The following is a 25,469-nucleotide window of genomic DNA, read 5'->3' as shown; positions in this document are numbered from 1 at the left end:
ATATATATATATAGTATGTATAGTTATATAGTTTCTAGAATTATTCTTTTCTATTCTGAAGAAATATGCTGTACTTTGCTCTCCTTGCTCTAGCCATCTTCTTCAAGAGCGGATAAAAGAACCCTCTGCCTTATACATTGAGTCTAACTGAGTTTGCAGATCAATAAATTCTACTAACTCAGCTTCTGACAAACCATCCTGTATTTTACCACAATGAGTTTTTATTTTAGAAATGACATTCTCCTCTTCACATCTTTTAAGTTTAGTTAGATGGCTGCCAAAATTTCAAGCACATTTGCTAACTTTGTGTTTAAGAAGCTCCCAATTGAGGCCATATTTATTTTCCTTTTGTGCTTTGATACAGTAATATTCAATCAAAAAATATTGGTCTCAATTGGTCATGCTTAATCAAACAAGAGTTAAGCTTCCAATAAGAGGCTCTAGGTCTTGAAGAAGAAGGGGAGGATTGGATAAGAGTTGTTTTATGATCAGTCATAGAGGAAGGTAGAATGCTAACAGCAACATTAAAATCCCTGACAGATTGTGAAACAAGCCAGTGGTCTATACGGGACTGTTTAGAGCAACTTTTGTTACTCCAAGTATAGGATTTAATATTTGGAAATTTATCCCTCCAAATATTAATAATATCAAATTTATCCATTAATATATTTCATTTAGAATGAGCAGAGGCAGACTGTTTAGGCGGCAGTCTATCAAGAGTATTATCAGGCACAATATTAAAGTCCCCACCAATGAAAATTAAGACATTTGGGTACATTAAGCAACAGTAGAATTTTCTCTTCTATCGCTTCAAGCAGTAAGCCATTCTCATGAGAATTACAACCATTGATATTAATGAGTATTCCCACAGTATTATTTAAACAAATGACCATTAGCATAAAATGTCCATTTGGGTCGCTAAATGATGCAAAACAACCCCAGCAAAAAGGTTTTTCAATGTCAGAACTCCAGCTGAATGCTCCGAACCGTGAGCCATTCAAATGTCATTGTGATTTCTCCAAAAAGCAGCACCACTGACAATGGTGTGGGACTCTTGAAAAATAAATCAGTCTTGAACGATTTGATAGACAGGAACAAAGCCTTCGTTTAGTAATGTCTCTTAGACCCTTGGCATTGAGACAAATAACAGAAATAGACATACAAAAAGAACTCTTAACAATGAACAACAAATTACAGAGCTTACTGACTGAGGTTGAAAACGCAAAAGCAGCTGACAACAAGGCCAAGTCAGTTTACAGCCATCAATATTGTCCTGCTCCATAACGAAAAGGTAGAGTTAGAAAAAGCTCTCTTGCACCCCTTTTCCACCAATGCAGTGCTGGTGCTGGTTCCAAACCGGTGCCTACTCGCAAACCAGTTATTTGTGTTTCAACAGCCAAAGAACCGGTTCTCGGCCAGGAAAATTTGTTCCAAAGTGGCACCAACTCTTTGCTGGACTAGAACGGTTCTTTTACCATGTCATGCTTACGTCGGGGGATGGAGGCGTGGTTATTGTCGAACTTCTTCTCGAACGTAACCTCCATCTATAGTAATCCAGACGAGCAGCACAAATGTGTTCTAAACATCTTCTTCTGCCAGGAGAAGCATTTGAAGAAAGACGATGTAGTCCGCCATTGTAATTGTTATGCTTGAAGTTGGCGCAAGCGTTTCTGGGAAAGCTAAGATGTATGGCAACGTACACAGTGACGTAATGATGTCGTTCGCTGTGCTCTCTAGTCAGTGGACAAACAAACAGGTTCTGAGAAGGTTCGCAAGTTGAACCAACTTTGAACCAGCAACAGTTCCGAACCAGTTCTTTTTTGGTGGAACGGGGGTATTGGAATGAAATAAACAGTTTGAACAGGCCGGCGTTGCGCATACTCATCTGATGACGAAATTCGCACCACGCACACTGTACACTGACCCTTGCGTACGCCAAAAAAGTGAAGTAGCCTTTAGCTATCAAAAAGGCCAAACTATTTTAGACAACTACTTGCTCTCTTTACCTGACTAGATAAATGTAAAACATTTTAAATATTGTTTCATTAAAGTTCCCCTATTTTCCGAATATTACATTTCATGTAGTGTGTAATATAGCTGTTTGTAAATGTAAAAGGTTTAAAGACCAAAGTGCAAGACAAATAAAGTTATTTTCTCCAAAAAATAATCAATTCAGCACTCCCAGTCTCACCTCCTGTTACAAACCTACATAGCAATTTAATAAATTTGCATAATGCCAGCCTATGGACCTGAAAGAGTTTGGTTCGTGTTGTCGACATGTCAAGAAGAAGCTGTTTTCACTGCTGTGAATCCACTTTGCATGTAATTCAAAAGGATGAAGACTTGCACTGGAATTGACATGAAAAAAATTATGCCAACTTTCGTATCATTGGGTATCAAGAGCTGAGGAAGCTTCCTGAGCTGAAATTCAGATATATGTTAATATATGTTTCATTTCTGACATGCGCTGCAAGCCGTAGAATCTCAACAGACTGGACCATCTGACCAATCAGAGCAGAGTAGGCTTGCGGAAAGGTGGGGTTAAGAGAGAGTCAGGGTGCATCTCAATCAGCTCCCTAGTTCAACAGTCAGGGCACTGATCAGGGAGTCGGCCATTTTAAGGGCTGTCTCAATCAGAAAATCCTTCAAGTGCACTGAAACGTTCGTTCCCTAAAATGTCCCACAATGCACCGTGTAAAACTATGCTCACTATGTCCCTTAACGGAAGTTTTGAAGTGCGAAACATGAATCACGTGAGCCAACTCACTAAATAACATTAAATAACATTAAACATAATGTCAGAAAGATATCAGTTCTGCTGTTTGTAAATACCAGTAATGATGTTGTAATGTCTCCGGAAATATGGTCATCATATATGTAGTGAGCCAGTGTCCTTTACTGTCCTTACCAGTGCCCGAATCTACACGATATATCGATTCACGACCTAGGGAAGCTAGGGAGCTGATTGAGACGCACCCTGAATCTTCAAATGAACTGTTTTCAGACTCTTTGAGAAATGAGGTGATGCACAATGTATATTATGAGAAAATTAAAGTGTTTTTTACCTTGGATGCATGTAAACCTATTGTAGGAGATAAGATGTAATGTTTTTAGAATTAATAAATGATAAAATGTAAAAAACAAAGTGTGGAAATGTTCTGTCACAAATAGCATAATGTCTTTGGAACATCTAAATGATTTCCCATCCTCATTGGACAGTGTGGTTCAAGGCTAACACACAAATGGCTATTATAATAAAGGAGAGGACAGCCAAATTTTCACTAAGATTATTGATTTACCCTATTGATTTGCACTCTATCTTATGAGAAACTGGTGAGTGCTCTCAAAAGGATGAAAAACGTTCTAGAAATAAACATGAAAGATACACATTTGAGGGCAATTCCACCTTGAAGACTTCTTTCTGAAGGTGCACTCACTCTAAAGATCACAATAAATAGATCCCTATTGACATGTGCTTCAAAAGTTCACTGTTCCTTCTGGCTTCGGCCCATAATATCATGCCATCGTTAAACAAATGCAGGCACACCTGTGGTAATGTTAGTTTACCGGCAGCTGTCGACAAGCTGTCACGCGGAGCCTTGTGTTTGATCAAAGGCGAGTAGGGTATATGAAGTCAGATGAGCAAAGAGAAGCAAATACCTTTGAGGTGTTAATGGACGTTCATAGGAGGGGATCAGCTTTTAGAAAACCTTCTGAAAAAGGCGAAATGATGCACAGACAGGCAACTACTAAACTACAGCTATGGGAAATCGTAAAGGTTTAAACCGCTTCATTTTGCTTTAAATGCATATTTGCTTGTGAAAATCAGTAGCATAAAAAGAAGAACACTATTCAATAATATTAATAATAATTAAAGCAAAAACACACACACACAAAAACGGTTCTTTAACCATCCAACAACTGAAAATTTGCCTTCATTATTTATTTTGTGTTTCTATTTTGTTTTATATCTTCATGTATTTATTCATGTTCAATGTCAATTGTCTTTTTTTGCTATGTTAATGAAAAGTACCATGCTGTTGTTGTTTTTAAAATTGTATTATAAGACCAGCGGGGTATTCCAGAAAGCAAGGTAATCTTACCACAAAACACCCTGAACTCTCGGTTGATTAACCCAAACCTTGCTTGAGATATACTGAGTATGTTCACGGTTAACACACAATACATTCTCAACAGAGCAATGGATTGAGCGTGCCATACTACTTCTTTCTTATTATTTTGTTTAATGGCGATTTACATACTTGCAAATCGCCATATTTGGTGGTTGTACAATCATTTTTTTATCTTTTCGTTTAAATATTCTTTAATCACTGTGAATAAGAAGTATACTGTTTGTTTGATGCTAATTATATAATAAAAAGAAAGACTGCAGAAATTGAACTAAATATTGCAAAGATAACACAGCTGTATAAGGTTGTTTTGCTTCCACATTGTTTGAAAGGTAAGATCATGTTTTTTCTTTATTAAAGAAATATTTTATGGCATAGAAAACGTCCTGTTGCAAAAAAACCAATCTGAATGCATATCAACGTGACAGCAAGTGTGAGATAAGAATGAGATGTATGTATATATATATATATATGAAAATAAACTATTACTAAAAAGGTTCTTTATACTCTCAAGGGATATTTACACTCATTTACAATAAAGGTTCCAAAAGGTTTAGTATTAGGTATTAAGTTCCATTAATGTTAAAAGGTTTTCCTGGAACAATCGATGCAAATAAAAGAATCAATTTTTAAGAGCGTAGCACCAAAAACGGTTTTGCTATTGTCAATAACCGAAAAACTCTAATCTGGTCCTGTTTAGAACCATTTTTCTTATTAATTGAATGATATTACTCTGAAGTGTGCTCCTATCTGAGATAACGTGGGTTAATAAAATGTACTTTTATGTTATAATAACGTGTCTTGTACTAAAAGATGAAGAGAATAGCTTTTATTGTCTGAATTACTGTATAAACAAGAAAAAAGTTATGAAAGTAAACCATTTCTTTAATAGTGCACCTATTCAAACTGTGTGTTAAGCAAAGCAACCAAATGAGATGCAAATAGGGTGGGAGAAAAGACAGATTTAAGGAGAGATGTGTAAAAAAAAAAGCTTAGGAACTGTTAGATAGAGGAGCTTTAATTCACATTAGCCTTAAACTGCAGATTTTTTCTTGGCAAACACGGTTGCTAAGGTATCACACTCCATGCTTCTCACTGCAATGTGTTGAACTAACATACATAAATAGTGTGCTATTGGATAAAATAAAGTACATTTTCTTTTGGACAAAAATAATTTAATATACATTTCCACTTACATCAGCTATATATACTATATCCAGTAAGAATATACTGTACTGCTTCAAATTCATAGTTATGTTAATTGACTGGCCACAAATCCATTTTCACTTTAATACAAATATAAACTAATCCTCAAATAATCCATCATATAATATAGAAAACTCTATGTATGTACAATTCGATGACATTCTACTTTTCATTCATGACTGCTGATACGAAACAATCTCAGGCACCTACATGCATACAGATCACAGCAAAAACCTTTACCGCAAGGGAGTCCAATCCTGCCCCAGCACGCCTGCCTGGAAGGTTCTAGGCTGTGCTTGGAATTGTCCCCTGTTCCTTTACATAGTGCACAATTTGAAGGGATAGCCACTCGTCGTAGTGTCCAAAACCATCACTCACTCCTTGTCTTTCAAACTATGAACATTCTTCTATGCAACACAAAAGGAAAAGTTTTGAGATATAGCTAATGATCATGTCTATCAAGCTCCAAGCACCAGAAAAATGATCTGTTTGACCATATAAGTTCTGGGCCCAGTTGTTCAAAAGATTTTCATCTGGATCAGAATGGACTATTATTGGATCATCCAGGATCAGTTAATCCATCTTACTTTTGTGCTGGTTTTTGAAAGCAACATTGGATTGATTGAATCAGCCTGATACAAACTTGATTACCAAATCTGGAGGTGCATTCACACCATGTCGTAATTACCACAATTACATGATTTCAACTTGTAAAAAGCGTTCACATTCTCGTTCAGAGCTCGTAATTACAGCTTGTAAGATGTTTTGAGGAATTGTTTTAGAGGTCCTCCTTGTACCACCTGACTGCTTCAGATTCATTTAGGCGTTGATAGTGGTCCCATAGAAACGCATAATTCCCAATGAATGACGTGAACAGCTCTGAATAGAAAGTCACATGCTGTCATCTTGAGACAACGGTAATTATGACATGCCGTAAGCATGGATTTCCAGTGCTCTAAATGGGATTACATATCGCAATGTAGGCTACTAGCTATGTAAAACTCAGCGTAAAATTTGCATTTGAACACTCCATTTACCTAGGATGCGGGATGGAGAAACTGTGAATGTCACAGTCGAGTTGACCGCGTTAACAGATCAGAAAACAAAGATGGAACACATACAAAGCTATATTTTGCACAGATACTGCTTGAAGTATCATGTCCACAGAGGTTGGATAGTACTGTGCGGACCACTGAGTTTATTGAGACACAGACAAACTAATAAACAATATTTCACAACTGTTTCACTATGGTTGATGTGCTGAGAAGCCATGTCGGGGGTGTTGCGCTTCCCCTGATTTCCCCAGTCACAAATCCTACTTGAGGAGGCGTTCCAGTTAAAAGTTCCTACTAGGGCCTGTGAATTTCCCATGACAAATGCAGACCATTAGACCCCTCATCTGATCCACAACAAACAAATAAAAATATACAAGCAATGAGGGATACAATTGACTGCTTCATTTCTAATGATCATCACAGTTAAAATGACAGCATGACAGTTAAAATTAAATGCGTTTTGACAGCTATAAATATGCTATAAATTTGACAGCTGTAAATGTGTCAAAGATACAAACATTGTAATATTTGACCAAGGTCTATTACATTTTGTTCCTGAAATCCATCCTGAATGCACCCTTCAGGATAATAAAGATTTTTTATTTTATTTTTTTGGATCCAAATCAAAACCAAGATTGGATTATGTGATCTAATCCAATTTTAGAATCCGTTTTTCTTCTTCTTTTGAACAACCCAATTAACCGAAATCTGATCAAACCTTCGAACAACTGGGCCCTGATGTCATATGATAGCTTTGATAGAAGAACAGAGCAAAATTGAAGTCCTTGTTCACAAATTTAATAGTATTGTTATTATTGGAGCTTAACAGCCACTAGTCACTGCATGCTTTCATTATATGAAAAAAAAAAAAAAAAGCAGCTTGGACATTCTCCTAAACATTGTTTTGTGTTTCAATGACAAAACTAAGTCATATGGGTTTGAAACAACTCAACGACAGAATTGTCAAATATTTTCAAACTATTCCTTTAAAATCCAAACAAAACACAGAAACTGAAAAGAGTGGCCACTGTATAGCTTCACCTGCACAGCCTGCATCAATGTGCAATTCTTCAATTCCTCTCTTTTGCTGCATTTACAATATTGAACATTCAGCGCTTGCTATCAAAGCACAAGCCTCAAGTCTCCAGATCCAATCCACATAATACCCTTGTGCCTGGCTTTGACATTTTCACTGATAGACAAAAAGCTTTGTTCTTTCTATTCTAAGCTTGTCAAAGCCTGAATTATTCCTTTTCAAAGAGGAGTGGCAATCAAAGTGTGGTACGGTGAGGTGATAAATCGATTGAATTGATATCTAGGCTTACAGCGGGGTGCAAGACCAGCACTAGGACATGATGCCAAAGACAGGGTTGTGGCGACAGATTCTGGGTCCATATTCCTCGTAGTCCTTCTTAGAGTGGCAGACTTGGAAGAACTCGGGCTATAGAATGTTAAGAAAGGGACATGAATCAGTGGTTAAGTGATAAATATATTCAAAAAAGAGACTGTGACATATAACGCTGTGTGAGCATTACCGTAGAAGCCAACATGGATCCCCCAAACCACACGGCGTATCGCTGCATGTGATGAGATATTACCTGCACCTCCATGGGCTTGGGCTGGATGAGGAATCAGATGTATTCAAAGAATTTCACTATGTATTCAACAACGTCTCTAAAAACATGTTAGGAAATACATAACGGATCTGCAATTTATGGAAGTTAATTACATCTTGCAACGTTAATAACAATGTACAAATACCTGTTTTTTATGTTCTTACGAGACTAAATGTTTTATTAAGCATCCAATAAAAGGCACCAGACAATTACTTTATGCATTAAAACTATTTTTTGTTTTACCAGCTTATTTGTGTCTGTATATCTACTCGTATAATATGTATCCAGTATATTTAAAATATTTCCACTCAAAATGTACAAACACTTGAAATGAAAAGCGAAGTGAAGGGAATCCAAGTAAATGCATATACAGTATTCCTTGAAATGCTTACGTGTGCTCTTTTAGGAATGTAAATATGATGTTATTTTTTACCACTTTTTTTTTTTTTTTCAGGCAATGTTGCCTCGCGGGGCTGTTACAAAAATGAAAGAAAAAATAAATATGCAAAATGAGGCATTATAAGAAGCAGGATTGTTAAGGGGCTGTGTACACGACACTGTTTTCAACTAAAAACTGAAAAACGTATGCGTTTTAGCCTGAAAATGCAAGCTTAAAAAAAAAACAATACTGTTAAAATGTCTGTGTAAACTACAAAAACATGAATTTGTGAAAACGGTGATGTCATGCGTATGCGTTTAAAGGCACACTATGCAATTTCCGTTTTTCTCAAACAGCGACCCCTAGAGTCGCTGTGGAGTACTTGTATTTAACGTTACTATCGTAAATACCACTCACGCAGAGCCATCTCTGCACTCATCCGACCGCCCTTTCTTTGTTTTCTTCATCGACTCTGCCATGATTCACGTCTGAAATGCGTGCTAGTGTCTTCCATAGAGGCTGCTTCATATGTTGTTGATGTATGTGTACGTCATGCCGTAAAGCAAGTCGTGATTCTCGTGAGATTTGGCGGGGCGCCACCTCTTGCATTGCTGGTTTTGCCAGTGGCGTAACTCTTGCATAGTGTGCCTTTAACGTCTTCAGTCTATAGGCGGGTAGTGTTATTTTACAAAGTGACATCGCCAACTACTGGCCTGGCATACATAATACAACATTTTTAGTAGCTTTTACAGATCCATTTTGATAATGTTATCGTCTGTGTGCGAAAAAAGAAAAGGAAAAGTTTTAAAACAGAGTAACGCCCGTTTCACACATACTCCGTTTGCGGTGCGTATTTTTTCCCGTACCCATGTTAACAGGTTAGAGCTTTCACACTGCACGCAGTTTTGCAGTCCGTCGATCCGTTCCAGTTGCGGTGCGTATACAGCAGTGCAGCGATCGTTTCCGCACCGAGTCTATTTTTGCTGTGCTGCACGCGCTGAATTAAAGTGACAGCGCACTGTTTGAGAGCGCATGTTTCGTGGTCAAAATGAACACAGATTGACCTGACAATGTAGTAATTTCACCATAAATGTGATTAATTAAATAAAATGTAGTAATCTCACCATAAATGTATTTAATTAAATACTACTTTTTTCACTTTAAGACCGGGGTAAAGCAAGGAAAGCTACAATTTACCTCAACAAGGCGACATAATGAACAACTCGTGGAGGTGGAAAAACAAGTTATTTGTGACATGCAAGATTTATTGTAGTCTATTAAAATTTAAATGAAATTTAAAAGTCGGCTGTTTTTGTAAATTTTAAGTTTTAATTTAAAATGTTTGCGATTTAATATAACTACATGGTTAAATATTTGACCACTTGCTTGAGCAACTTAATATAAGTAGAAGTAATGCATTGAATAATAGGCTGACGTTGTTTAAATTGTGTTTGAACGTGCATACGTCTATTAAAGAGTGTGTACAAAGAGAATCGCAATGCTTAGACGTTAAGACCGGGGTAAATCAAGGGAAAATACAATTTACTTCAACAAGGCAACATAATGAACAACACTCGTCTCATTCGTGGAAGTGGGAAAACAAGTTCTTTGTGACATGTAAAATTTATTGTATAAAGATTTAAATTATGCAAAAGCAAGGATATGAGTCTGCTGTTTTTGTCAATTTTAAGTTTTAATTTAAAATGTAGGCTATGCGAAGTACATGGTGAAATATTTTACCACTTGCTTGAGCAACTTAATATATAATTATATAGAAGTAATGCATTTAATAATATGTTGTTTAAATTGTGTTTAAACGTGAATACGTCTATTAAATGTGTACAATGTGTACAAAGAGAATCACAATGCTGAAAAAAAAATTTTTAAACAAAAGTTGCTGATAACTTATGGATTTGAAATACAAATAGTATGTATTTGTGGTACAGCCTACAGCAGCGGATCAGTTACGCACTGCAAACGCAGCATATGTGAAAGCACTATTGCACGTGCTGCTCCTGCACTGCATACGCACTGCAACACGCACCGCATACGCACTGCACACGGAGTATGTGTGAAACGGGCGTAAGTATCCAAAACGCACTACAACACATGATGATTGTGAGTGTGGGGTGAGAAATTCTGAGACATCAATGAGATGAGACCTTTATTCTGCCGCCGCTGAGCTCCTCACTCAGTCTGAGTCTGGCGTCCACCACGCGCTTCAGGTCCCGCTGCAGCCTGCGACCAAAGTCCCGAAACATGGTGGAGCCTCCCGACAGGACAATGTTCTAATGCACACAAACGCACACACAATTCTGATATATCTGTGTTTTCATTATGTTCACCCCCCCATTATGTTCATATAACTCAAGTATATAAATCATGGAAAAATGTATGCAAAAGCATCTATAAACATGCACAAATTTGCTTCTGTTTGAATGGACTCATTATGACAAAGACAAAGCATCACCACTCTACTATCCCTGTGCTGAGAAAAACTATTTAAATCAAAATTAAATACAAATAAAAATCCACAACACTGCAGAAATTAAATCACTGAAATGAAAAGAAAAAGAAACCACCTTGGTAATAGCAAATTATTGTAAGAAATGCAATTCTGTGGAAACAAGTATTCTGTGGAAACAAATAGGCTAATAGTTCACTTTTTGTCCACTTATAAATCTTACAGTCCACAGAATGTGTTTTAATTACAAATAAATAAATAAATAAAACCAAAATATAACTTCACATCTACTTCTGCAATAAACTACTGTTACATTGTCGGCAAAGGCCAGCAGAGTTGCATGCTGGGAATAAATGACCATGGGCTGACTGAGGTCAGCTTATAACAGGGTATCTGCAGGAGATGTGAGTTTCATTACAGGGCTGAGGGTTCAATCCTCACTTAACGAACTTGAGGAGAGCTATCCTGCTATTTGGATTAGGACATGCTGGTTCTCTATCTAGGGAATAAAAGGCTGGCTTCCTCCATCTTTACTGATGAGTTTAAAAAAGTGGATGGACTGTGGTAGTGGGCACTTTCACTGAGGTAAACAGCTTTCGATCTACAGTACAATGCAGACCAGAAGAAAGAGACGTGCAGCTTTATTTCCCTTATTTCTCTTTTCTTTGGTGATCTTAAAACTACATTTTCATAATTTAATTTATTCATGATTCATTTCTCAACCTGAAGACTTGATCCCCCCTGCAGAGGATAATCAAATAATGTCACATTTAAACTGCAAAAATGGCACAGAAGTGCTTCTGAAGTGGCATTTAAGAGTCTTTACAATTTAATGCTGCTCAAAGGTGGAATAAATACATTAACACTGCAATTACAACTGCGTACTTTTATACTAGTTTCAGTAAGAGAAGGCATAATTTAGTCTGGCTTTTATGTGGTATTACGCCTTTACACTGAATTTTGAGCAGGCACAGAACAGCCTCTACATTTTGTGAGGTCCTTTGCATGACCAGCTCATGTATATATATGCTTAAAGCAATCATTTCAGGGCCATCACAAGATATGTGAATATGTAAATATATTTCCTCTGAATGCAGGTTTTACAGTTCACAGATTTGAATGGCAGATATCTACAAAATCAATCCATGTACTCAGTCCTACATCAAGTGTGAACATGTGTAAACGAAATATGTTTCACGTTGACTTTGTTCTATATATAGTCCAAAGCATAAAAATGCAATTGAAAATCTCCCTTGCATGCTGGGAGAAATATCGGTATATTTAAGGTCTGAAAGCGTGATGGGAATTGTTATTGTATGTGTGAGCATTATGGCTACTGTAGTTCTTTTGTAACTTCCTTCAGCCCGCTCCAATATTTGGTTTTAAAAACTTAAAAATATAGATGAGAGACAACTTCAGTTTCTTGCACTAATGCAAATGTAATGTAATAATAAAAAATAACAATGCAAAAATAGTAAGTAAAACAATATTGTAATATGTTAATTTAAGAAGTAACATTCTCTAACACAGATGGCTGATGTAATTTCTAGAGACAACCCTAGATGAGCCGATCGCTGCTCAGTGGACTTTGTTGATTAGTTTGCTTTTGCTGCCAAGATTTTTTACACCTCAAGAAATGGTGGCAAAAACTAAATAAAATAAAACAAAAATGTCAGTCCAATTCCTTCAAAATAGTCCATGGTGAAGCTTCTTTCATAGGCAAATAAGAATCATTTCTGTGCACAGTGATGTAAATGTGCACTAATTATAAATGTGCATAATTGAATTTGTCAAGACTATTTATTCAGGCTGAGAGTTGTGAGATATAGAAATGGATACTGAGGTTATTCAGAGCTGTTCAGTCCCATTTGCAGGGATCAGTTAAAGCTCTCTCTATTCCAGAAAATTTAGATTAATTGTGAACAGAGTGGATACACACTGACCCCTGTTGGACAAATAAAGAACTGATCTCACTATGAAAACTATAAACCATAACAAAAACTGCAATATGCAGTCAAAGGGGTGACTGAACAAAGTGCACTTTAAAGAAATGCAAGAATGACTGTAATTTTCTATGAATGAAGTGACTTTCTTTTACAGATATGGGTGTGTGCTGAGCTCCCATTAACCTGTTTTGTTGATTAAACAATAGACAGTATAAAGGTAAGGAAAACAGAGAAAACCGAACAGAACAAACTGTAACACTCAGTATTCTGACAGTAGGAAAGAACAAAAGGGCAGCACATTGCCACAATGCTCTCAAACTATATTACTGATAGACAAACAAAGTTTCTACCATTTCTGTTTTCGAGTGGTTTTGTTCTTTTTTGAAGTGTGCTGTTCTTTCATTCTTTTTGGTTTCTCTTTGGACAAGCACCTGCTCTAAAGTTGTTGGTTTTTTTGGATGTGCACACTGTAACCTACTGTGTCGCAATTGCGAGTTCATACTTTTTTCTCAGAATTGTGAGAAAAATATATACCATGTCAATGGCTGGCCTTATCTCCAGTTATCTTGTGCAAATGTAATCTCTCATTCACTCAATCACTAATAACTTAAAACTTACTAAATTCTGCTGTTGTCATTTCCTTTAATGTAATGCAAATTTAACAGGATTCAAGTTTTTGGAAGTGCTGAGTGTAGTTTAACACTCCTTTCCACTGAAGGGGTAAAACTACCCTTCTCTTGTAGTATATAATGGTAATAGGAAATCAGTGATGACCAAAACTGTTTGGTTAACAACATTCTTCAAAATATCTTTGTTTGAAGATCTTCCACAAAGAAATGCATTGATAATCTAATTTGCGTAAAGAACAGAATACCATGTTTGGACATTGCTAGAATTATCTGTACTGTTACCAGAACCTGTACAAATGTCATCATCTGATTTTCCATATGCTTATACTGTAAGTACTAGTGATTCTGTATCCTAAGTTAGTTCAAGGCTGGATCCTCTAATTCATTTCTACCACCTTTGGAAGTGTGGAGTGTCTTTAGTAAACTCTCTGTCAACTTTGACTCCTGGTCTTCATTGAGAATATTGGCTCCTCAACAAGCCTCACTATCAAATAACATTTCCTGTACATATTGTATGCATTTCTATTAAAGAGAACCACTGGAATTGCATGGTAATACTAGTATTGTACCTTGTAAAGTGGTCTTCTGACATCTATAGGGCAGTTCTGAATGACTTCATCCACTACATCTGAGATGGGCTGCAAGAAGTCTGGGTTGGCAAACTGCAGAGTGAAAAGACCTTTTACTACAGTTTCCAAAGGTCATTCTGGGTATACATGTTGAATAATTCAGAAAGTGTGGTATTTCTACCTCAGGGTGAAAAAATATCTCTGGTCCCAGAAAACGCTCATATCCGACATCTATTAGAAATTCATTTTTGCTGATAGCATTGATTCCCTTGTATTGTTTTATCCATTTGCCAGGGTCCATGTCATATTTTGTGAATTCCTTCACTATGTCTGGACAGATGTAGCAATACCTTTCCTAAAAAAGCAAACAAAACAATAGAGTAATACAGGTAAGGAGTACAAAAGTTGTATAACATATAAATATGATAGAGTAAGTGTGACACTACTGATTTATTTATTTATTTCAAGGGTTTACAGAACATCATCTCACTCTGATTCAGATTATTAAAAAAAGAAAACATGTACTGTAAAAGAGAGAAATAGGAGGATAAGTAAGGGATAATGCACAATCTACTGGCTATACTAATAAAATTAACCCAGACAAGGTATTCAGAACCTCTGCACTGACTGTACATTGGACAGTCATACTGGACAGGAAATGTGAAATATAAGTTTACTGGTCATTATATAAAAATATTTGACCACTCAATGTCACGACTAACCAATCAGAATGAGGTATGCCAGAGAAAGGAATATCATCCCTGCTATTACCCACTTTAACAGCTTTTGCGGTCTCCAGTGACTGTTCTGGAGGAACGCCGATCTCTCTATCTCTTAGCAGCTGCTGAATAAAGTAGGTGATGTCTCTTCCTGCTATAGGGATGTGCTTTATACAGCTGCCAATCACATAACCTTCGGCCTAAGAGATAAAAACAAACAGATATCAGCCATTTAAATTATTGAGGAAGGCCCCAGCAGCATTTGTTTGCAGATGCCACTTGATCTAATACAATGAAATTCATGCATTTTTGGCTTATATATTACTTTTCATAACATTGTATGTATATCTGTGTTGATTACCACTGGTATGGCATGAGTAACCCCATCCCCGCTATCAATCACGATTCCTGTTAGTGTTCGTTTTCCAACCTGTTTTGAAGTCCATGATGCTGCCAATGCCAAAACAGCCTGAAAAATTGCCACATAGATAAATAAGTTGCTGTTTCTAACATATTCCATGCATATACCTTGGATAGATTTTTGCAGACTGTAGATCAGTGACATGTAACAAAACGGAAAATGGAACTATATGGAACTAAAACAAACAATATATTGACATTTTGAACCAGCCTTAAAAATAGCTTGCATCAGTGCAAACCCCCTTTTTGGCATTAAAAAAACTACAATCAGGATTTACTAAAGACACGCAGTATAAAATAACAGTAGTGATGGAAAAGTGTGGACATGGCAGAAAAGCAGAGACTGACAATCAAATGAAAGATACCGTGCAGAAATATTTGTATGCTATCAAAGTGCGAATTACTGAAATAATGGGTCATACTATTGACACTACCTGAGCAGTTGAATTAAGTACACAAGAACATTATGTACGTTTTTAAAATGCATGTGCATGGTTCAGTTGAAAGTTGACTTATCAATGCTGCCAAGATGAATGTATAAAACAAACTGTCTCTATCAATCAGATGAGAGTTAATTCTGCATTCGTCACTATAGCAAGTGTAGGTTCCTGTCTCGATTATGTTATGTGTAATCTGTGTCAGTTTCTGTTTTTGGGTGGGTTGGATACATGTTCTAATTTTAATTTTGTTTGAGTTTGTTGATTTGATTACCAGTTGCACCTGTTGTTCATTTTGTTGATTATTTTGACTTTTGTATTTAAACCGTGTTTTGTTCAGTTCATTTGTCTGTTCTTGTCCGATTTACCAGTTGTTTTGTTCCAGTTTATCTAGTCTAAGTACTCTGATTATTTTGTTTCTTTGAGGTTTTTTTTTGTTTTGTTAATAAATCACTACTACAATGAATAGATCAAGCTCTTTTCCTTTATTTTTGCAACTGCTGCTGGCAGAAGAACAGATTATACAAATGGATCTAGTGGCTGTTCGTATCCTCCTCCCATCCCAGAGGAACCGCTCCCTCGAGAGACATATTTTTAGACCTTCTCCATCTGGTAAACTATACGATGATGACAGCCTCAGTGTGTTTTTCCGGGCAGGGCTCAATGCTTCCAGGAGTCTGTGGACTGGGTCCTGGTTCACTGAGCATTCCCCTTTACCATCGTCGAAAGGTGAAGGATCATCTAACCACAGTCCACGCTGTGCACTTTGAGCCATCTGCCGCCACCGTCCCAAAGGGCATAAAGCTCGAGCCTGCTGTGATGCTAGAGCCAACGCTTGAGCCATATACCAGAACCTGAGCCTAAAGCCCTATTCGGATGGGATTGGTTTAAGATGGAGAGGCGGGGTAAAGTGATTAATACCAGAACTTCTTGGTGATTTTAGTCCCGTCTGAATGTAACATCTCAGTAATCATTACGGACAATGTCATTACAGATTACAACGACTTTTACCTTCTGGAAAAGGTCTGGAAAAATTACCTCAGGTAATACTAATCCCGTGCAAATAGACCCGCTGTAAATATGTATGAAAATATTCTGTCATTTCCTGTTTAAAAGTAGTTTTCCGCAGTTTTTCAAGTATGGAGGTGCTTGAAAAAGCATTCAGTTGTGCATTCAGAACTCAGGTGTTTTCCACATACCATTCCGATCAAAAAGAAGATCGAAAGCACTTGTTAGAGGCACGAAACTTGCCTTTTACCAACATAATCCAATCTGAACTTAATTAATACATTGTTCGACTGGACCTGTTTTATATATACACTCACCTAAAGGATTATTAGGAACACCTGTTCAATTTCTCATTAATGCAATTATCTAATCAACCAATCACATGGCAGTTGCTTCAATGCATTTAGGGGTGTGGTCCTGGTCAAGACAATCTCCTGAACTCCAAACTGAATGTCAGAATGGAAAGAAAGGTGATTTAAGCAATTTTGAGCGTGGCATGGTTGTTGGTGCCAGACAGGCCGGTCTGAGTATTTCACAATCTGCTCAGTTACTGGGATTTTCACGCACAACCATTTCTAGGGTTTACAAAGAATGGTGTGAAAAGGGAAAAACATCCAGTATGCGGCAGTCCTGTGGGCGAAAATGCCTTGTTGATGCTAGAGGTCAGAGGAGAATGGGCCGACTGATTCAAGCTGATAGAAGAGCAACTTTGACTGAAATAACCACTCGTTACAACCGAGGTATGCAGCAAAGCATTTGTGAAGCGACAACACGCACAACCTTGAGGCAATTTGCACGAGCTCACCAAAATTGGACAGTTGAAGACTGGAAAAATGTTGCCTGGTCTGATGAGTCTCGATTTCTGTTGAGACATTCAGATGGTAGAGTCAGAATTTGGCGTAAACAGAATGAGAACATGGATCCATCATGCCTTGTTACCACTGTGCAGGCTGGTGATGGTGGTGTAATGGTGTGGGGGATGTTTTTTTGGCACACTTTAGGCCCCTTAGTGCCAATTGGGCATCATTTAAATGCCACGGCCTACCTGAGCATTGTTTCTGACCATGTCCATCCCTTTATGACCACCATGTACCCATCCTCTGATGGCTACTTCCAGCAGGATAATGCACCATGTCACAAAGCTCGAATCATTTCAAATTGGTTTCTTGAACATGACAATGAGTTCACTGTACTAAAATGGCCCCCACAGTCACCAGATCTCAACCCAATAGAGCATCTCTGGGATGTGGTGGAACGGGAGCTTCGTGCCCTGGATGTGCATCCCACAAATCTCCATCAACTGCAAGATGCTATCCAATCAATATGGGCCAACATTTCTAAAGAATGCTTTCAGCACCTTGTTGAATCAATGCCACGTAGAATTAAGGCAGTTCTGAAGGCGAAAGGGGGTCAAACACAGTATTAGTATGGTGTTCCTAATAATCCTTTAGGTGAGTGTGTATATATATATATATATATATATATATATATATATATATACACATTTATATATATATATATATATATATATATATATATATATACATACATATACATATATATATATATATATATATATATATATATATATAGGTTATATGTGTTTGCGCACGTGATATCAGGAAGCAACGTAATACGCACATGACGACAGGAAGGTGACGGCAGTGCGTAAATCGAGTTACCCCTCCCATGCACTTCTGCTAGTTTTACTGAGATTTCTTAACCCGTTCGAATTAGCATTATTACAGACGTCCTGTGGTAAAATTACATTACTCCATCTACCCTTGTAAAAACGAATCCAGTCCGAATAGGGCTTAACACATCTGACCAGGTGCGTGAGCCGGCAACATCGTCCATCACCAAGAGAATACTGGTGGAATATGAGGGGATGGCGTGGAGCACTGTCCTGTCAACAAAGGCTGATGTGGGTGTGCTGAATTGTTTGAATTGGAGGAGAGCATAAATGTTAGCACACTGCCTCTTTCGCCCTCCTGCACTGAGCCTGTTTCGTCACCCAGCAATGAGTTACTGATAGTCTGAGTCTTCAATATTCCCACCCTGCCTCCCACTCCCACCTCCTCTGCCTGTTCCGAGTCAGCCAAGAGAGCCGTTCCTGAGAATTCTGCCTGTTCCGCATCGGCCAAGGAGGCCTTTTTTTGTCTTTTTTTTTTTTTTTTACCTGACTCTTCACTGTTTTCAGGGTTGATTGGAAACCAAAATTTGTACATCCTTTCCATAACACATCTATGTGTTGAAACTTTGCATGCACATTCACAACCCTAAATAAGAAGTCACAAAATTGCAGAAATAAATTGTTTAACCAGTGTTTAAAGCAGTTTAATTTGTTTAAAATGACCCGCAACACAACAGGAGGGTTACATTTTATTTAAGCCTTGTGCAACCTTATGGACATTTTTGTCTTTTTCAGGTTTTTTTTTATATATATATATAATTTTGCCCATGTTAATGCCAACTGCATACATTTTGGCACAGGTGTGTATTTTTATTGGAATTTTATTATTTCACCCCCATTTCCTTTAATAAATATATTTTGCACTAGGTACACAAAATAGTTCCACTCAGGACAAAATTGTCCCCATTGAAACCCATTAAAACTGCAATTTTTAATCCCAGTCGTCCCAGGCATTTAACTATAAAATGATGCAATCTTTGTTAATAGGCTTTCATTCTGTTGGCAAGGCTTCAAAATGAGACCAAACTTAGGTATGTGCTCCCACGCTTAATTTTTATGACCGTTTTTTGACACAGACATTTTTGTCCGCTATGGACCTATGTGTAACTTTTTTTAATTGATGCACAAGGGTTAAATGCTAATTAATTGACAAGATTTTATTTCACACATTATTGTAATTTCAAACACAATTTTCAAGCACAGTATTTAAACATAAAAGCCTACCTGAACAGCGATATACAGTCCTGGGACACTGAACGTTTCAAACATGATCTCGGCTAAGTATTCCCGGTTCTCTGGGGTATTTAGAGGAGGTTCTGTCTGAGGAGAAAACACAGCACTGCAACATCAGGATAAACAGACACAAAAGACCTGTTGAATAAATTAAATGTGGTCTTTTGTAATGTAAAATATTACTGCATATAAAAAGTGTTTTGTCATCATCAAGTGGAGCAGTGAGACAAAGGCACACATGCAAAAGACACACTGGAAACGTCCTGTTTGTGACATGAAAACACTGTTGCACTCTGGTACAGACAAAGCAGCATAATTTATCATTATGCAAACAATAAATATTTAATTTGGTAGCTTCAATTATGTATGTGCTTCCTCTGTCTCTCAATGGGAAGAATCTGTTTCACAAATCACTGTGCCAAACACTTCATTATCTCATCTTTAAGAATGCACAGGCGACATACCATCAGGAAGCTGTGGTCCTCCGGCTCAGCTCGGAGATATTTAAATATGATCTGCTCCATGAACTTTTCCATGAGGTCCCAATCCTCAACAATACCATGTCTGATGGGCCACTAATGTATACACAGAGAAAAGGAACATTACATGAATTCTTCATCACCCTGGTCTTAGATAATGTTGTCTGTTGTCCCCGTAACAACACAAACTTGGGAATAATATACTCATCAGATGAAGCAACAGTTATGAAATATGATGATTGCACATTATTGTCCCAAATGGCAGTAAAATGATAATAGAGCTTAATTAATCTAGAATGAGGTGGTATTCACACATTTCATTATTTATTTTAGTCTTAAGATAGCTTAATCACAGTCGCTTGCGAGTACTTGATTACCGGATAATCTTTTTTTTTATATATAAGAAATTTCTGTAGGGGTTTCTAAATGTAGGGTTTTTCTTAGGCTTTTTTATCTTTGTTCTCCAAAAACAAACTTCACGTTTCAGTTTTTTTTTAAACAGGTTATCTTGCAGGATCTTCAAGTAGTTTACGTCATCCATTCTTCCCTCTATTGCAAAAAGATGTCTTGTCCCTGATGATGAAAGGCAAGCCAACAGTATGATGCTACCACCCATTGGGAAAAAGAAGTGTGCATAATTGTATCATATGTGCATTTGTACTGTGCTTCAAAATTCAAGCATTTTCTTAAAATGGTACATGTATGCAGATAATTTAATATTATAATGGTATAAAAGACCACTTAAAGAGAGTTCACTTTCATGACTATGTTTCTTAACACACTTAAGTACACTTTTAAAGTTAAAAGTTTTACTTTAAAGTGCATTTTAAATCATAATGGTTTAATAATTTATTGTTGTGCTTTAAAGAATCAATCTTATTTGATGTGGTGACTAACATACAGTTCTAAAGCACATGTAAAGTACTTGTTTATAATTTGAACTCTACTAAGTTAAATATTTGATGCCAATATATTTTAAGTGTACTAAATTGCAATGTCATCATACTTTTTTAAGTATGCTGAAATGTACTTCTTTTTCACAAGGGACCACCAAACTCTACTGCTGGTATGGTGGGGTTTTGTGGTTGACAGTGTCAAATTCTAATCGAACATGGTTTTAAAAAGCTCTTCTTGCACTGCAAGCTGAGCAATGGTTTCTTTGTGCTTGTCTTTTATATAGCTCGGTATTATGTCAAGCTCTTGATATGGTTGACCGGTGCCCCTTCTCAGTTCTCAGTTATTGAACCCTGTAACTCCTTCAAAATGATCATTCACCTCTCAACTCTTCGTGTTCAAGCTGGGTTTTAAAAGACAACCTTTTCAAGGCAGTGTCTGAGAAGTTGGATGTAGCTTAACGCTTACTGATAATTGAACCACTGCCGCACTGGCATTTTCAAACACTTTCATACATTTAATGATTTTTTCCCCTATAATTATGTATTTCCAGTTTAAGCAGGAAGTTTGGCATAACATAATAAGGTGATCATGCCCATCTGTTTTGCTACTTGCTAGGCAGTTCATACCAAGTTCTGGCATGAAACTCTAGATGGAGCAGGCTGATAGGTCCTTAAGTCATTTGGTAGTGATCACATCGTCATCTACATAGCACAGCTGATTGGTTGATGTAGCATCAGTGGCCAATGAGCTGCGGATCAACATTCAAATACCGGTAATGTTGCTGTTAGCATTCTGCAGCGTGCTTTCAGAAACCCTCCACCTTCCCCAGCTCCACCTGTATAGATCTGCTACGGGGGTTATTTCATGTATGTTACATGTGCAGCAGCAGCAGCATGTCTTGCATGATCAGAGCAATTTCTGTAAATGTATTGGCAGTAGCAAGTCTCGTTTACTTGCTCTGCAGCAGCAGCGTTGCAGATCTATTCCGCCAAGACCAAATGCATTAACATTGCCATTGCCATATCCATTACCATTACCATGCCAAGCTCTCCGAGAGTTGTCATGACAAAACTCATTTTATACTCAAAAACTGTACATAAACTGTACATTTAAATGCTGTTTTAGGATTGCACTAGCATTTAGATGGCCTCAAGAAGGACCCATAACCTTTTGATTTGATGGGGTCTTTAAGTATGTAATATGTCAGCATTATCATTTCTGTCTGTGTTTGCATATGTCCTGTTACTGTTGCTTGGGAAATCCAGTCATTTCAATAGGAATCTATAAGGAAGTCGCATCATGTGTTGAAAGTGACTTGTGTGTAAGCTGTGCTTCATACATCTCAATACTATTTACAATGGACCTTTTTTTTTTTCTTTTTTCTTTTTTTTGCTGAAATATGACCACATCTTAAAGGGTTAGTTCACCCAAACATGAAAATTCTGTCAGTAATTACTCACCCTCATGTTGTTCCAACCCCGTAAGACCTTCGTTCATCTTCGGAACACAAATTAAGATATTTTTAAATCTGAGAGCTGGCTCACTCCTCCATAGGCTTCTAAGAAACTATAACTTGCTGGCCCAGAAAATGTACTAAAGACATCGTTAATATAGTCCAAGTGACTCCAGTGGCTCAATCTTAAGTTTATAAAGCGACGAGAATACTTTTTGTGCGCAAAAACAAACAAAAATAACGACTTTATTCCACTTTTCATTTCCTTCTCTCTGGGCCTCGAGTCTTTTCACGTAGTGTTTAAGCGTAGTGTTGGGCGACGTTGGTCATGTGTGTGATACGTGGTGACGTGTAACACAGACGCGCTACGCTTAAACACTACGTGAAAAGACTCGAGGCCCAGAGAGAAGGAAATGAAAAGTGGAATAAAGTCGTTATTTTAGTTTGTTTTTGCGCACAAAAAGTATTCTCGTCGCTTTATAAACTTAAGATTGAGCCACTGGAGTCACTTGGACTATATTAACGATGTCTTTAATACATTTTCTGGGCCAGCAAGTTATAGTGTCTTAGAAGCCTATGGAGGAGTGAGCCAGCTCTCAGATTTAAAAATATCTTAATTTGTGTTCCGAAGATGAACGAAGGTGAGGGTGAGTAATTACTGACAGAATTTTCATTTTTGGGTGAACTAACCCTTTAAGCCTTAACAAATATGCAAATATAAACTTCCTGAGGTAGATTGTACAGTGTCTATAGGCCTAAAAAAACAGACTGGTGCAGTACATATCACAGCTGATCACCTTGGTCGCATAGTTTGGCTTATCAATAGCTTCATCTCCGATGAAGAAATCGAGGTCATCCACCCCTTTCATGAGACGTCTCTGTGCCTGATCTCCAACACCCGCTGTCTCTCTGATCGCGATACCTGCAGTGACAACACTACAATCAGCTTACTGTAGCGCTGTGAAGTCACAAAGCACATTCATATAAAATAAACTCAACCCACATTTGATATTTGACAGTATCCTTTGACAAAAGCAACACAATCAATAAGTGTTATGAAAGGATGTGTGTTGTTAACGGGCTCAGAGTCTACAGTATATTGAGGTTACAGCAGTGGTGAAATGAGATTTTTTTATAATAGCTTAAAATAGTGGTTCCCTAAGGCAGTTTTTAATTAAATTCGGGATCCAAATATTATATCCTGGATCTGAGTGCTGGACATGCAGTATTAGGCTTCTCTGATCTGTCCCGCTGTGCGTTTAACAACTTCAACTGGCAATGCAGCTCACAGGACGGCATGATGAACTGGGGCTCCGTGTTTCCTGCATAACCAATCTTGGTGTACCTGGAGAAGAAGAACAGTGATCATCATCATGAATGAAATGAATGAACCTATACAGTCTATTTGTTTATCATTTTTCAATCAGTATTTCCAGTGAGTGCATGGTCTCTCCATTATTCAGATAACAGCTGTGGAAGTTTATTGTATAGCTAGGCTATAGCCTAATGCACCTGATTAATGTCTTGAAATTGCAGCCAATTAAATAAAGACCAACATATTTTATATGAAAACACAGATAATACCAAAAACCATATCAGGAATATTACTTCCTATACACTTAGAGCCTCTTTATTTTTCAGATGCAGATGTTATGTTTACATCAAAATACTGTTACTTCTGCATTTGATTTGACTAGTGCTACAAGTCTGAATTCATCAGACAGCTAGACCAGATATAAACATTTGTCAATGTATGGCATACAACCCCCAATTCACATATCACTCTTCCAAATTTGTGAATTAATCCTCCTGACCCAAATCATAACAGATTCAGAAGCATTTTTAAAGAAGTTTAGGAAAAACAGACCATAGAATTTTGTATGTTTTCTACCTAAAAAAAAAAAACCAAAAAACATTACAATAAATAATGTGTTATCTATCACACAGAGAGTAATAAAATGCAAAGTATGGCAAAGCATTTAATTAAATTTATATAGTCTGCAAAAGCACATACAATATTTGAATTTTTTTTCTCAAGTCCAGCAGAAATGACACTGGAGGAGTATAAAGGTTATCGTATGTGACAGTAAACAAACTCACCCTGTCCCGCAGTCAATCACGCATGGAGGGGGCCGCACTGCCATCATCAGCACTAGATACAAGCATACAAACATATCCGCATGTCACAACAATAACGAAGTGATCTGCATTGAAACCATGATGTGTCGTTAACAGGGTTGTCAGGTGTAACGTTACCTTTACCGCGATGTAAACTGTCCCTTGATTATGGCTTGCACCGTTATTTTTTCGCGACTACTTCCCGAGTCAAAGGGAAAGCAGAAAATAGAAACATGCTGGATCCACTCGCGCTGCCTCATCACGATCCACAGAGCTGACAGCGACATTTCCAATCCTACTATGGTAAAGGCTGGATTATTAATATTCAACACGAGCCAAGCCCTCGCCACTATACATATATAAAACGTTCGCTACTGGAAGGTTATTAAGGAACGTCAACATGGCGTAATTAATATTAACGACCTAAACCTTTTGCCATAGTAGGCTCCGTAATTTCACGAGCTGGCAAAGTGCCTGTAAACAGACCGCAGCGCGTGGCGCATTATGATTGTTTACTTTCTTAACTCACCGTACGATACAGCTTTAATGGCAGACGTACCTAGATCTATAAATTGGTAGACAAAAAATAAAAATATCAATAAAAAAAATTTTTTTTGATCTGAAACATCTCCCATAAACTGTCTGATTGTATATATATATATATATATATATATATAATCAAGATTATCAATGAACACTGGAGAATTATGGGATAGGGACCCTTTCAATTGTATTGTGCATATTATTATTATTATTATCATATTATTAACATTAACATTAATAGTTTTTTTTTCATGTCACTGCTTTTATTGTGTGTGTTGCCAATATTGTATGTTAAAAATCATATGCCAATAAAGCACTTTGAAACTGAATAAAACTGACTGGTGACATCTTGAGTATTATCTGAAGGGTGAACTCTAGATGGCAGTCGGTCCTAATTTTACAATAGGATATAATAATCATTTATACTGTGTTGTACACATTTGTTGTTCCACTGTAGTGATTGTTTATGGTGTAT

The 25,469-nt window shown here is 37.2% G+C and overlaps 1 protein-coding gene across 5 annotated transcripts; it reads right to left on the bottom strand.

Annotated features, from left to right (window-relative positions):
- Window positions 1-5,135: 5,135 nt before the first annotated feature.
- actr3b (actin related protein 3B) lies at window positions 5,136-24,721 on the bottom strand. 5 transcript variants are annotated; one of them, XM_084398731.1, is made up of 14 exons: window positions 24,590-24,712; window positions 24,434-24,485; window positions 23,623-23,678; window positions 23,131-23,255; window positions 19,969-20,079; window positions 19,496-19,591; window positions 15,075-15,182; window positions 14,770-14,913; window positions 14,176-14,349; window positions 13,995-14,087; window positions 10,549-10,674; window positions 7,927-8,010; window positions 7,717-7,832; window positions 5,136-5,743 (listed from the first exon to the last, which is right to left on the bottom strand). In XM_084398731.1, exons 2-13 carry the CDS (start codon window positions 24,478-24,480, stop codon window positions 7,737-7,739), a joined length of 1,260 nt encoding a protein of 419 aa, XP_084254857.1. In that variant the 5' UTR covers window positions 24,481-24,485; window positions 24,590-24,712; the 3' UTR covers window positions 5,136-5,743; window positions 7,717-7,736. The 5 variants fall into 5 exon arrangements, with proteins under 5 accessions (XP_084254857.1, XP_084254859.1, XP_084254856.1 ...); XM_084398733.1 differs by lacking the exon at window positions 5,136-5,743 and having other exon boundaries at window positions 7,006-7,832; window positions 23,337-23,678; window positions 24,590-24,721; XM_084398730.1 differs by lacking the exon at window positions 5,136-5,743 and having other exon boundaries at window positions 7,006-7,832.
- Window positions 24,722-25,469: the final 748 nt, after the last annotated feature.

Source organism: Rutilus rutilus (assembly GCF_951802725.1).
Source record: "Rutilus rutilus genome assembly, chromosome: 24".
In the NCBI taxonomy this organism is placed as follows: domain Eukaryota; kingdom Metazoa; phylum Chordata; class Actinopteri; order Cypriniformes; family Leuciscidae; genus Rutilus; species Rutilus rutilus.
Note: the sequence above shows the minus strand (reverse complement) of the source record. Positions and strands in the feature narration are given on the sequence as shown.